This window comes from Ptychodera flava, unplaced genomic scaffold (genome assembly GCF_041260155.1).
Source record: "Ptychodera flava strain L36383 unplaced genomic scaffold, AS_Pfla_20210202 Scaffold_33__1_contigs__length_2856901_pilon, whole genome shotgun sequence".
Lineage (NCBI taxonomy): Eukaryota > Metazoa > Hemichordata > Enteropneusta > Ptychoderidae > Ptychodera > Ptychodera flava.
Genome location: NW_027248355.1, coordinates 981495 through 997102, shown reverse-complemented (window position 1 = coordinate 997102; position 15608 = coordinate 981495). Strand labels below are relative to the sequence as shown.

The 15608-nt window shown below is 37.3% G+C and overlaps 1 protein-coding gene across 7 annotated transcripts in view; it reads right to left on the bottom strand.

Annotated features, from left to right (window-relative positions):
- Positions 1-7693: 7693 nt before the first annotated feature.
- The window catches only part of LOC139127594 (cyclic AMP-dependent transcription factor ATF-2-like), a 39449-nt gene continuing 31534 nt past the window's right edge, over positions 7694-15608 (bottom strand). For 4 of the 7 annotated variants that reach the window (XM_070693506.1, XM_070693501.1, XM_070693504.1 and 1 more), the window contains exon 10: positions 7694-15020. In XM_070693506.1, the coding sequence (XP_070549607.1) occupies positions 14848-15020 (173 nt within the window). In that variant the 3' untranslated portion in view covers positions 7694-14847. The remainder of the gene's footprint in view (positions 15021-15608) is intronic. The other 3 variants (XR_011551058.1, XR_011551057.1, XM_070693502.1) reach the window with 3 other exon arrangements.

Below are 15608 nucleotides of genomic sequence, written 5' to 3'. Positions count from 1 at the left end.
TGGCCTTACGCATAGAACTTTTATGGTACGTTAATCATAGGTATCAACCGGTATGTTAATCATAGAACTGTGTGACACAAGACCACTAATTTACGAAGATAGTTCGGTTGAAAAATAGTGCGGACCTTGAAGTTTGATACCTGCATGGATGCTTGCATGTTTGGGTTGAACTTTAATTTGGAGTATTTTTGTAAAGATATTTTGCCGCTTGAATCAAAATGCAGACTGTTGTGAATGATGGCTGTAGCATTCTGTGGTGACGTGAGGAGTTATAAGGCCCATAGAAATCACATCAATGAGCCTGAATTTTGTCAAAAACACCACTGAGGGCGCTATTTTCATTGCTTTCCCAAAATTTCCGTGGACTTGCCCTCACGAAAAATTCATCAGAAGTCAAGCTGACATTGACCTAACACCTGTCAAGAGGATTCGTGCCGCTGAATGTTTTAAAATAGGAAAATTGAGCTCAGGCCAGGAAGAAAAAATAAATTGTTCATCGGAATCGCCGCTTCTATTTTGGCATATTTGGAAATTTTTTTTTTTTTCGATCGCGGCAAATTCTTACTTCCGCATTACAAATATTTTTAGTACTGCCGATGGTGGCGCCCTACACTTTGTCGGGTTTTCGCGGGCACGGGATTTTGAATGAGACTTCATTCGTGTTCGGACTTAGTTGTCCGCCAACACGTTGTTGTTACGTCTGAATTTGGCGAATCACGACGCAAAGTGGGTCGATTTGGCCAGAAATTTGCTCGTTTTGTAAAGGTTAGTACACGTCACATGAGTATTAATTTGATCGCCAACATTCGACGTGATGGCCAACAGTTAGTTCCAGAGACGCTGTTCAGTGCAGTGTTTGTCCTGATATTACGTTCGGCGATTTGTTCAACAAGATCGTGACAGCAGATGGACGGTGCATCCGATTGAATGAAAATTGCATCGAAAGTATAAAAATTTACGGCAATGACAAAACACATGGTTGCGTCGATATTAAAGTACGATCTGAATGATGACTCACAGTCGCTTGGTGGGCTATAATTCAATCAATCAATCAATCTTTTATTACTCAACACACACTGACAGAGAGTGTGGTATGGTACATTTCAGATGAAAGAACAACATGTCCAAAACTTAACACTATTCTATCCATAGACGAGTGTACAGAGGCGAGAAACACCTCAAGTTGGGGTGTTTCTCGCTTCTGTACACTCGTCTATGGGTCGAATAGTCCCAGAGCTGAATAGCCCACCAAGTGACTTTGGATGACTATATAACTTCACTCCGATCACAATTACAGTGTTGTTAGACCATTATGTAAAATGTGTATATATAGACAGTGGTAAAGAGGCCAAAACATGGGGTCAAAGTAAAATGAAAAAACTCAGATGCTAGGTCCCACCATATTAAAGGACAATACTGAATTGTTGAATTTCAGTGATTTGCTGTACATTTCAGTTTTATTCTGAGAGGATGTTGAAATATTCAGAATATGTTGTGCAAACACTAACTGTGAATGTAATGGCCTATGTTATTGTTGGGAAATATAGTAGGCCTATTGAATTCAGTTACCAGTATCAGTGTTTCTTGTCTGAGATATTTCTGGTAAAAAGGGAAACAATTATCTTGCCTTGTCTGCATCTGTGCAAAAATGCCAGAGGATCGCGTTTACCTTCGGCCTAAAAAAAAATAAAAAAATTTTCGCTCGCCGCTCCTGGGACTTGGTCCAAAAAATCCGATGAACAAGATTTTTTTTTCTCTGGCCTCAACGCTACTTTGCTAGCCTACGGGGAAATAATTATAGGCCTTGTGCTCTATGGCAGATTACACCCCGACCTATATTTTGGTCGCTTATACACGGGGCATTATTTAGCATTGCAAAATCTGTGTCATCGTTCTCTGACAGTCCGTTGTACAACGTAACACAAATCAGCATTTTTTAGTTGTTTTGAGAGCATATAGGCCTACGGTGTTTGATATAGTCACTGCAATGCATTGTGGGATAACCGGAAAAGGTCTATGACATATGTTCCATGGAGTGTGCGTGTCCCCGTACGTGCCCTTTTCAGACAGATTCCATTTCCGGTAATCTCGTACTCACCTGAGTGAATAATCGTTTCACCAAGACGTCCACTGTGCCCAAAGAGTACATTCTAGCGTCCAGCTGAGAGACATAGTTTGTGAATTATCTATGCTACACAGCTAAGCAGATTTTGAGAAACTTTATGGAAATTATCATGCTGCAGGTAAAATTAATAAATTGCCCAACAGCCGGGAAGTAAGCTTATATTTAAACTTCGTTTGCTAGTAAAAACATTCTAATAGACATGCTTAATTCCCTGAATTTTAAGTAGACCCTTTAAATCCATGCTTGTATTGTGTACATATGTCTTATGATCTAGTATTTTAAAACCTGACGATAGAAATTGACATTCAGTCGCTGTGTTACTAGAAACGAGGACACTCTCTGGTCATGGCAACGTAGCGACGACATTGTACTTGACATTTGTACAGAATTTTCTCATCAATGTAGCATGTCAAGTTTCTGATTTATTCATGTGCTCAATTCGATTGGCAACCATTTGCATCAAAGTCGACAAGTTGTCACGCCTCGGGGACAGACATTCAGACTCTCAAACTTTTACAATTTTTTCTGATATACCACTTGTGGGGGTTCATTTTAAAGCTCTTGGTGTAAGAAGACTTTTCACCGGCTTAGTCTTTCGAAAATCAAAAATTTTAGTTTTTCTCCATAGAGTTAACACAGGGATGGCGGCCATTTTGAATTTTGAATATAGGTAAATCTCGGGTTATTTTTTTCTGTAGTACCAAAATTTGCAGGATGACCCCTGATTTTTATTCTTGATTTAGTAAGAGAATGGCTGAAAGTTTCATTGAGGAAAGTTTAAGCAAAAGTTTAAGTCTTTCACTTTCGAGGTGCATACTGCCTTAACAATACACCGACCGTGGACGTTAGCTGGCAAGACAACAAGACAACATGTCAGTCTGAGAGCGATTGCTACCGAAAGGAACCAAATAACGGTTTCAGCAATTATCGTGTCAAAGACGTGAACACAAGAACATGAACTTAAACTCCAGGATATTGATTGGAGGGAAACTCGGGCAGAACTATGGCGTCAATTAAATACCAGAACACAACTTCTTTCGAAGCGCGTTGGTCTATCGATGTTTGGTCTTCGTTATATGGTTGACACATCCATACTGTCAAAACCAATTCTTAGTTTAGGTGGAAAGGATGGTGTCACCAACAAGCTTGTTTCCAAAGCAGGTGATTTTGACAAGTGTTTTTTTCTGAAATTTGAGTGACATATTTGTTCAGATACAGATAAAAGAATCGAGCGGGTGCTGAATTTTTGCACATGATAGTGTCACGACGTAAAGATAATGATATTGCGATAACCCGTTTGATGATATGTTGATACAAAAGACTTTGTAATCATACAGAGGTAAAAGTTGGAGCTTGCAAATGAGGGATTGGTTCTCACGCTCCACGTTAACAATGCTTTGCGCGAACGACAGTGTTGGGGTCGCTTTTTTCTCACACTCTACATTTTGAAGAAAAAAAAACTATTTTATGTAACGCACACTGATTGGATAACGTCGTTCAACGTCACCGTGCACATAATATTAATTGACGAATAGAATGATGTGTTGAATACTACCTCAACGGTAGATGACGTCGTGCTGTGCAAAGTGATGAGTTTGGGTGCAGGCCTAAATGTACATTCTACAAAATTCTGATCAAACAAACAAAATGTGGACAATCCTACTTCAAGGCTAAAATCGGTCACATCTGTCAACCAAAGGGAACAAAGGAGATAAAATCAAAGTAGTTACCTATGATGTACTCAGGAGAGAACAGAATTACCTGAAACTCAAAGAGATCATGAATTATTTGGAAACGGTTCAAAATACAGACAGTGACAGTGACATATCAGACTAAGAGCTTTTGCCGAGGACGAGGTTGAAATGTTGTAGTCCGTGAAATTGGCAGCAGTACAGGTGATGAAGAACTTTAATTTTGAACGTTCCGAGACACAGAATACAGTGTGTACAAGTTCTGGAAGAAGAGCAGAATCTTGGGAAAAATCTCTTTTCCACTGATGTTGTATTGTATCTATGCACCGATAATGGCCGTGTTATCATTCAAAATTGGACCACTACTTAAAGGCACTGTTCACGGTCCCTGGGATCGCCTTTGTTCTAGTCTGTAAGAGGAATATGGAGGTGTGATAGCCTTTTGTTTTCCATTGAAATTGTAAGCTGGTCGGTAAATTTCCTGAAGAGACTATCTGGTGCCAACACATGCCTTTAAGCTTACTCACGCAATAGGGAGGTGTCATGATTTTTTGTTTCATTTTAAAAGGGGGGTTCATCAAGTCTTGGGGCAATGGGCGGGGCGGGGTCGCTTTATTTGATTGATTCACAGGAATAATTCGCCGGCCATCTCCCCGCCATAATAACTAACCGCTCCGGTTATTCGAACTAATTTTCTATGATCGGCCATTTCCATGAATTCCTTTGCTAGTTTATACTAATCTGTAAATTTATAATCATGGTGTGTGGATTTTAGAACTAATGACATCCAGGCTGCCTAACCAAGAAGTTTGTGTGATAGTTTTGTATTCTAATAACGCTATGATGTCCACAGATAGTTGTTTTTCACAATGTGATTGGTTTGGCGTTCATTTGTCATTTTGATTTTGTAACGGATATCACCTCATTAGGTATGCATCTCAATGAGATAGTGCGGTAAACTGCCCACGTCGACTTCCGAATCCTCAAAGAAGTACGCTTCTCCTAACGGAACATTTTAACCTTTGGCGCGAATGTTCTTCTAAGGACCTAGTATACCTCTAAATCATTCTTTTTCTGATAAAACAATGAAACTTTGCAAAGTCTGAATCCCCTCGCAAACCTTTGAACGAGAGAAACGTGTCACCTAAAAAATTGACGATATTTAAATTTGAATTTTCGATTTGACCGTAATTTATACATGCAAAACGTAGACGGTAGATTTTCGCCAGCGAGAAATGGTTCATCAAATTTCATGAAACTTGGTACAGATGTTAAGCTCACATTGCTTTAACACTGAATAAAGACGTTTGTCGGTGTCATGTTAATTAATTTCTGATTTACATATTTAATGAACTTTCCTAATTAGAGAGGTGTGTCCAGAAATACTGTATCAAATTTGATGAAACTTGGTACAGATGTTGAGCTCACAGTGCTGTAATACAATTCATTGACACTTGGCGGTATCGTTCATGAAATGTGGTACACGTGATCTGTCAGTGTTTTAATAGAATGCAAACAATTTTTGGCAACATCTACCCTGTCGATTAATTACTAATTGACTTATTTAATGACCTTCTGTTTTGTTTCTTTGTTTGTTTACGAATATATACACAGAGTAAATAACAACACAGCTGAAAGATGTTCCTCCTCAAATCTCCCCTACCTACCTCCACAGGTGTTTGTCCAGCCTTAGTAATTGGATGCTTCTAAAAAAGCCCGCGGTTGAGTGTCTTTTTAGTTCAAGTCTGTTGAGGGCGTCACTCCTTACGTTCCTGCCACTGTGTATGTCGAAGATTACTGTAACATGTTTCCGACTTTCTCGACTTGACCGGATATGTTTCCGAGTCAAATCCCAATTTTATCGCTGGGCCATATATAGCGGCAATGGACACAGTAATACAAGGGACAGCGGATAATTTAATAATATACTTGCACGACAGACAAATCCCATTGCCTATAGGGAACGAGCACAATTAAAGGCGAGGGTTGTTGTGGGGGGAGGGATATTCGATTTTTTTTTCCTAATTCCCTAAACACCACTGTCCAAAAAAATTACAAGCCCTCTTACTATTTGTGTGATTTTTTTGTAGCTCGCCTTTCCAAATCATAATGGCCCTTTCATCATTTAGGGGCTGACCAATAGATCTTCGGAGGTGAGGGTGGTCACAATCAGATTGTGAATATTCTTTAACAATTGTAAATTTTTGAAATTGTTTTTCCCAAGTGAGTCATGATTTGCTATTTTTTTTCTGAGTAAACTATCAAATTTATCATACTTTTGCGTTCTGATTTTATGTTATTTATTTTTATTTTGGAAACTAGTCCGAAGATTTTGTCCTAATTTTTTTGCGTTGAAATTTTTTGTTTTTGACCACCCTCTTCCAAAGATCAAATGGTCCATCCCTTAGTGAAGAGTTATTCCATAACCATTTGAGACAAGAGTTGATGTGAATGAATGTATTTGTTCTAAGCCACATATGCCGTACGTGCCTTTCGGATACTTGCTATGACGGTCAACTCTTGCTGGTATCATTAAATGTCATGTTTTGTACTCACCAGCCAAAAACTGCTGCCAATGACAAAAGTCGCCTGTGCAGAGATGAACTTTCTCTCCATCATTAAACAAACTGGTCATGGCAGTCACGTGCCATACATTGTTTTCATTGGACAACGTGAGAAAACCAAGTTGGGTAAGGTAGAACGCGCCTCGGGGACACATATTCTGACTCTCAAATTTTCACAATTCTTTTCTGATCTACCACTTGTGGGGGTTCATTTTAAAGCTCTTGGTGTAAGAAAACTTTTCACCGGCTTAATCTTTCGAAATTCAAAAATTGTAGTTTTTCTCCATAGAGATAGCGGCCATTTTGAATTTTAAATATTGATAAATTTTGAGTTGTTTCTCTAGTACCAAAATTTGCACGGTGAACTCCGATTTTTATACTTGATTTTGAAAGAGAATGGTTGAAAGATTCCTTGAGGAAAGTTTGAGCAAAAGTTTAAGTCTTTCACTTTCGAAGGGCATACTACCTTAAATGACTCTCCTCATTCCTATATTCAGTGTGATATCTCTGCCTGATTTGCATGGAGTGAATGTGTCTGAGCCCCCCTCTCACGGTTCTAATGAATTTCCAAGCACCCCCCCCCCTCCCCGGCCCCAGTCCCTAAATTTCTTGTAAAACCAAAATTGCCATTAGCCAAACCTATAATTGACTGTAATTGCCCGATGGAGAAGACGTTTACAACAAATATGCCCTTTTACAGTCTTGCAAAGATTGGTCATTCATTGTGACTTTTATCAAAATACTGTCAACTTGAAGCTCTCATGGAAAGATATGCATACACATATCACGGTTGTGCAAAGTGTCAATAGATTTGCAATGCAATAAAGCTCGGCATAATCATTCTAACTAATGTAGGGACAGATCTCCTTGACAAACTTGAGTCCCATATTGTAATTTGACAAGTTAGCGGGCGATGGGGAAAATGTGAAGCACTCACTGCAAGACAGAGAACTACGGGCCTACATGAAACAATATTACAAATCAACACAAACCTTAGGGGGTCACTTGCTTCACAGAGCTTACGGAGGGCCCCTTAAGAAAACCAACTATCTTCATGAGAGGTTTACGCATAGTGTTTGTGGCTCTGTGTTCTTTAACCCTTTGAGCACCAAAGTCTATTTTTGTCCCCTTTATAAAATAAACCCCAGTCAATTTTTCTCAGATTTTTGACAAATTTTTGAGAAAAACTTGTAGCTAAAGAAATGTGATGTCCATTTGTTTCAAAATTATCAAAAAATTACAGAAAAATTCACGAAAATTTGTAAAATTTTGCACTAAAATTTTGGCGGGAGAAAATAACAGCGCTCAAAGGGTTGAGGTGTGCCAGGGAGATAAAAATAGCCTCTTTACTTACGAATCGAAAGGATTTCTCTGACTACCTGCCTTTTTTTATTTACATTAACAGTTCTCAAAAAAGAAACATAAAACTAGAAATTAAAACAGGTTTCAAACATCAAAACATTCTACAGAAATTAAGCATCTACATCAAAGATGAGAAATAATTTCGTTGCAATATCATAGAAAATTTATATGTCAAGAAACTGGAAAAATCTCAAATACTGATAAAGATATCACTTTTTTTTTTCAAACTTTCATGATATTAAAATATACATATATATATATATGAAGTCAGTTGAACTCTCAAACTTCAAACCTTCAAAACTAAAGAAAAAACATTTCTCCATAATTTGAAGATTAATTTCTTCTGTAGCTCTATGTCAAAGACGTAAATTATTTTCCTTTGTTGCTAGGGACATGTCAGGCACACTCTCTTTGTTGCTAAGCATCTGTACACAACAATGTACAGCTGAGAGCAACTGGCCAGGGCTGATTCTAGAAACGGAACAGAAAAATCTGCTTGCTGAACAATGTAACACGAGAAGTACAGATAACGATTTGGTAGGCTGGTTGTTTTCTGAATCTTAAGGTAGAACGCGCCTCGGGGACAGATGGTCGGACTCTCAATTATTCTTTTCTGATCTACCCCTTGTGGTGGCTTATTTTAAAGCCCTTGAAGAAAGAAAAAACTTTCACTGGCTTAGTTTTCTCGAAAATAAAAAAAATTGATTTCCCCCCATAGAGTTAACACAGGAGTAGTGGCCATTTTGAATTTCAATACAGGCAATCGCAAAATGTAATAATAAAAGATAATTTGTTTCACCAGTTCCAAACTTTGCACAATGACCCTGGATTTTTATTGTTGATTTGGTAAGAGAATGGTTGACAGTTTCATTGAGGAAAGTTTGAGCAAAATTTTCAATCTGTCACTTTCAAGGCGCATACTACCTTAAGAAATGAACATGATATGTTCAAACATTACCAGTGCAAGATTCATAGAGAGAAGAAAGACAGAAATGTCTCCATCACTTGAACTGATTTCAATCAGATTAATCAAACCACGAAATAAAGTATAAATCAAATTTAACTTCTGCATGATTTTGAACAATTAAACTGCAAGATTCTAGTGATACAACAGTATTGATTTCCAGGGTACTAATCCCTCTGCACATGAAAACTTAACCCTTTCACCACAATGGTTTAGCCCAAAAACCCATTCTTACCAATGGTGATTCAGGACCTCTCTACATGGAATTAGGCGTGAACAGGTTCAGCTGATGACGAGAAATCAAAAGAAACACAAATGAATTTTAATACCACACTATCTTGTAAGCAATGAAATACTTCTGAATTGTTTTAACCTTTGAGGATATCAACATGTGAAGATGACTCAAACATAATCGAGTCTTAAAGAAAAAAAAAAGTTTGCCAAGACATATGTGTAGTAACAAATCGCAGTAAAAGAAATTTGATGATTAGGGCCATCTGTAATTTTCAGCCCAGATTTTTGGTAAAACTATATGAGGCTTATCTGGGCTGATTTTAAAATGTTCATAACTCAGCAGCCCATACGATGTCATACTAAAACTTCAAAATTGCAAAGGACACTTAGAAATTGTAGCTTATAACATTTCAAAATCAGTGGAAGAGTATTTGGAAACTAGCCAGTATCGATTACAACCTCAGTGACAACCAGCCAATTTAAAATTTCTTGAAGTAAATATGCTTGTTCCATTTTTATGACGTGTCCTCTCACCAGAGATGGTTTTACGTTGAAAGTGAATTAGAAAAGTAATTTTCACGGTTGCCTTGGTAACAGTTTCCAGTCGCTTATATCAAACCATACCTAATTAACATAATCTCTTCTTGAAATTGTTGCGAGTGGGACACTATCACACTTACTGTTGCCTCCTGGATGGAACAGAGCTGTTGGGCTTAGCCAATCAAAATGCAGCATTTTCAATTCAAATATCTAAGGGGTCATACTAACAAGAACACAAAAATTTGAAACCTGAGAACTGCATAAAATTACAACTAGTCATTGTGAATGAGAACCACAAAAAAAGGCCGTTTTTTTACAAGTTGACCTCCAGCTGTTACAACATGATTTTGGGGTAGTACAGAAAACTAGATTTAAAAAACAGAACAAATATACTGAAAAACATGATAAAGGTATCAGATACATTTCAGTCAGAAAAAAAAACCATTCTTATTATCATACATGAAATAACATCAAAAACTTACTAGAATTTCCCAAATTTTATATAGTAAAGTAACTTTATCTAGATTAGTGTACCTTCCAGGCTAACCTGATTTGTCACCGACTTCACAAAATTCTCTTTTAGGCACAAAAATGTTATATTACACGTACTGGGCTGACATCAAACAATTTTCAGAAATTTCCAGATTGACTCAAAGAGTAAATAAATATTTTCAATAAAACTGGGAAAACTCGTGTTGACCATGATGTATTTTTACAAAAGAATGGTACAGGGCACAACTGCAAAAATTATTGAACTGACAAAAGTTTTAAGGTAGTACGTGCCTCAAAAGACTTCAACTTTTGCTCAAACTTTCTGTTTAGCTAATCTATAGACTATTCCCTTTCAAAATCGTGAATAAAATTCGATGGTTACTTCCCGAAAGTTGCTACTACAGAAACAAATTAAGCAATATTTCTTGACTTTTGAAATTCAAAATGGCCGCCATCCCTGTGTTGTCTCTATGGGGTTAAATTAAATTTTTAGTTTTCACAAAACTACGCCAGTAAAAAAATTTTTATTTACTCCATGCACTTCAAAGTGAGCTCAAATGAATAGAGACGAAAACAGTATTGTAAATGTTTGAGAGCAAAAATATCTGTCCCAGAGGCGCACACTACCTTAATGACAAAAATTTGACTTTTCTAGAATAAGGTTATATGGTATACATAAATAGATGTCCGGCCAATCGATTTTCCACAAAAGCAATATTTGTGAATATCAATCATAGAGACAAGAACATCCATTTTTGCCTACATTTCAAAAAGAGGAAACTTGTCCCGTAGAATACCCACATCACACAACAATCATCTTTGAGAGTGGTCTCAAAGAATATGCTACCAGCAGTTAGCAAAACCAAATTTTAACTGTAATATTGGGAACTTTCAACATCAAACACAGAAATTACTTTAAAATTCACAGTTTGCATATGAAATGACAGGAATGGCTGTTTTGGATGACCGATCGATATAAAAACCCTTTGCAAGATTTCTTCAAATTGTGGTTGGCTGTATGGACTAAAGGTATACAGTCACCTGTAATCTAAATATGCCCATATATGGTCAAAGGGGCATTTCCTTGGTATTCAAAATGCCCATGTAAGTGCGCTATTTTTAAAAAGCGGCCACCCGCTTAAAATCTGTGATTGGTTAGATTTTCTCTTTCCATGTTCACTGTGGCAAAATTGGAACACATGTGACAGCATACCTTTAAGGTCAGAACACACTGTACTGCAATGCACTACATGTGTATATACAACAAGAACAAAATTCCTGTACGACTGCCTACCAACTTTTCCACAAAAAGTTGACATTTTTCTTCCATATTCACAACTTTCTTTAACATTTCAATAATTCACGATTTTTATATTTTTGAACAAATCTGATAAGACGATCGGGACACATTTTGCCAAAAAACCATGGCCTGCAATAATGACTGAAGATTTACATGAACACTTCATCCCTGACATAGAGGGCGCTGTACAATGGAACAATATCATCCCTGTTGCAGAAACATTAATGCTTCCCATACGATTGCTTCTCTTCTGAATCGTACATATTTTTATGTAAAAAAGATAATGTTAAACAAGCAAAAACTGAATTTTACAAAATGCTAATGATAAATGTACAAGCTATTTTTAATTTGCAAAACTATGCTGATATAAACTATGATTGCATAATTTTACAGAGAAGAAAAATATAACACTTGGAACCTAACGATAAATTTTCACTTCAAACTCATTATTTGCAAGTCATGCAACTTTGATTCACTCTGTATTTCAAAATGTCATGAAAAATATTTGAATATACAAATGAAAAACTAAATCTTGTCTAGAAGTTACAGAGTATTTTCGCCCATTTTTTTGTAAAAAGAAACATTTCTTTTAGAAAGTTAGAGGCACTGATTTTTTCACAATTTAGAAAACATAGTAGCAGGCTAATACAAAGTCATATGACCTATGACCTGCCCGATTAATCTCTAGTTGTCAAGTTGATATATATATATTACACTACATAAAACAAAAAGATCCGCAATGGAGATAAAACACAAACTGAAACAAGTCTAATTCTTTCCGAAGGCATTTCTGTCTATAAGCAGATGACGACACTAGCATTTTTTTCCATGTGAAATATGAGGACATTCCATTACAAGTAGGGTAGGCAGGATATTGAATAACACTCTCTGACTCCAAAATTTTGTCGGCTTATCTAACAGATTTAAACCTCCTGCTGCCACTTACTCTTCTTAAAAGATTTTTAAATCATTAATAATTAATAAATCATTAATATTAGAGCTCCATAATGAAATACTTGCCCCTCGACTGAAGTGTTGTGGCCCCCATCTCACAATGGTGTGATCCATATAACTGAGTTGGTATCGTCTATGTCAAAAAGGGCAACTATCTTTGATGCGACTTTCTTGAAGAATGTTCTCAGGGTAATTATGACAGGAAATACAACATGTTGAAATACTTTTTTTAAAATTCCCCTCAGGGAATTTACCAATTTCTAAGACACCATCATCCTGACAACTAATATGCAAGGTTGTTTTCACAAAAAAACCATCTTCAGAGCAATTTTCTTTTTCAGGTTTCAACATGATTTTAAAGAACGGTCGTAAATTCAGAATTATTACTTCACTGCGAAGGAACCTAAAATGCACATGCCAACTTTATTATTGTCTGCCGTTTTTCTAAAATTTGTGGTTGACAAATATGTGTCTACAACTCCTACAAACAAAACACAGCACAGAGTGATCAACTTGGATTGGAAATTACATATTTTCCATTCGGAGAACAGAATTTCAAACTTTCTTACAATTATGTAATATTTAATAACTCATTTGAAGCAGATTTGAAACTTGCCCACTGTCAGAATTCAAAACAAACAATGATTGGTATAAATATGGAATCTTTCGACTAGCTTGAATTTTCCAAATGCAAAACCTTCGGTCAATTTTAAGTACTCATTTCTTTTGTAGTACTGAAAAGACAAACTTATATAATGAAACTTTTGAACGGGGAAATTTAAAAATAAAATCTCTCTCAATGACAAACTTGTACCATTTGCACTTGTACCTGTACATGGGATGTGTGTTGTGGCCCATCATTATACAGGGACACAATTTCATCTGTTCAACACCTTTCTTTCCTACTGCTCTGGTGCAAATTTTCAACTGAAAACGATAGGGCTGTTGAAAGCAATATTGACAGCTTGTTTCCTGTTTTGTCAGCTTTGTTGTCTTTGCATGTAGCGTCATCACATTTCAGAGAAATACTCATTGTTGTCAGTGTATGTATTAAGCATAGGTTCTAATAAAACAGGCATGTTACCTATCAGAAACTAACTATGATTATGAATACACAAAAACTAAATTTTTCAATGAAGAAAATCTGTTCCGCACACAACATAATATCTATAAATAGCGACTGATGACACTGTAGTTGATGAGGTTTTGATACGCTTTTTGTGACTATTGCCCTATCATAGTGCCTGGCCTGCTGACTATTGCCCTATCATAGTGCCTGGCCTGCTGACTATTGCCCTATCATAGTGCCTGGCCTGCTGACTATTGCCCTATCATAGTGCCTGGCCTGCTGACCATTGCCCTATCATAGTGACTAGCCTGCTGACTATTGCCCTATCATAGTGCCTGGCCTGCTGACTATTGCCCTATCATAGTGCCTGGCCTGCTGACTGTTGCCCTTTCATAGTGCCTGGCCTGCTGACTATTGCCCTATCATAGTGACTAGCCTGCTGACTATTGCCCTATCATAGTGCCTGGCCTGCTGACTGTGGCACTGTTCATAGTGCCTGGCCTGCTGACTATTGCCCTATCATAGTGCCTGGCCTGCTGACTATTGCCCTATCATAGTGCCTGGCCTGCTGACTATTGCCCTATCATAGTGCCTGGCCTGCTGACTATTGCCCTATCATAGTGCCTGGCCTGCTGACTATTGCCCTATCATAGTGCCTGTGCTGCCGACTGTGGCGCTGTTCATAGTGCCATTGCATTCAGGCATTCAAGGTCAACTAGTGAAACCATTTTCTCTTTTACAAGATCACTGATCACTCTATGTTTAACATGATTACAAATCACATAAATTTTGTGCGTGTGATAAGCTCTGTCAAGAAAGCTTTGTGCTCTTCATTCGCTCGAACTTGAACTTGAATAATCCATTTTTTTTTAAAAGTTGCCTGTAAAAATCTCCTCTTGGAGTTACTGAACAACGCAAAATGAGATAAGAGTTGAACATGCGAATTACTTGATGGCTTCACTGGGTGCTTTTGTTGATATGCAAACATAACAATTTTTGAATACTTCATTACAGAACAGAGTTTCACGCACAAAAAACATAAAACACAGTCACTCACAGACCTTCATAATGCTGTTACAACGTTTTCGAGTACAACAGCTACGATGACAGAGGTGCATTACTAATGTTTTGGCATCAATATTTTAGCAAGTATGTTAAGATCACTAAAATTTGAATTCTGTTGGGATGTGCTGGACATTAAACTCCATAATTTCAACACTGCACATTAACAAAAAAAACTGAATGAAAAATAAGCTGAAACAGTTAAACTTCAAACTAAAAAATATGATAAAAGAAAATAATGTTGAAAAAATGGTGTTACCTATTTGCTTACTGAGCTTATAATGCTTCATCCCTGACAAACTGAAAATGGAAGAGTCCATTCATTGTCAACAAAGGGTGAAACCACTATAGTCAGGCTGAGAGGAATACCATCGAGACAGTATCATTTTAAGGCATTGCTAACACTACAGTACTTGGTCAAAATCGACCTGTATAAAAAAGATTCACCTTATTTTTGTACAATTTTTTTTTAAATATTTGACTCTTCACGTCAGTTTGCTGTCACTGAACTCTGTGAGGTCTGTAGTTCGGTTGTCGCGAGCTGCGCCATCGTTGTCAGCGCCGACGTTGCCACGGCTTCCGCAGCGGTCACGCTCGTCACTTGATGTGTAGAGGCAACGTTGGTGGCCTTGTGATCCTGAAGTGTTGTCACTGGGTGTCCTGCTGTAAGATAGACAAAGGTACAAAATTCAATGTTTAGGTCAGAGAAAATAAATTATATTACCATGCCCTGTCTGTCGCATTTTGATTGGTCTAGCTGAACCATGTGACTGACCACAAATATGGAAATAACGGACGACGCGCTGACCATTAACGTTTATTTATGGGCAAGGGCGAGAAGAAAGCCAAAAATTAATAGGCGAGGCTTGCAGAGCCCGTTAATTTTTGGCTTTCCTCTCGCCGGCGCCCATAAATTAACATTAATGGTCAGTGCGGAGTCTGTTATTTCAATTATATTATCAACGAATCCCCAAAAATCATCAAAATTTACACGACACGACAACGGGCCCCAGAACTTGTCAGTGAGTAGTGCAGGCGCTGCAAAAATTTTGCAAATCAGGAGATTTTTTTGAAAAAAGTGTCTTATCTTGGCCCACAAGTGCTCAATTTTATTTTGTGATTGATTATGATCTTTGTACAAATGACAATTTTTGTTCAACTGTAAAGTTACTATATTTACGATATTATTCATATTCACGGGTATGTAAACAAACCATTACTGTGTATTTGTGGTCAGTCACATGGTTCAGC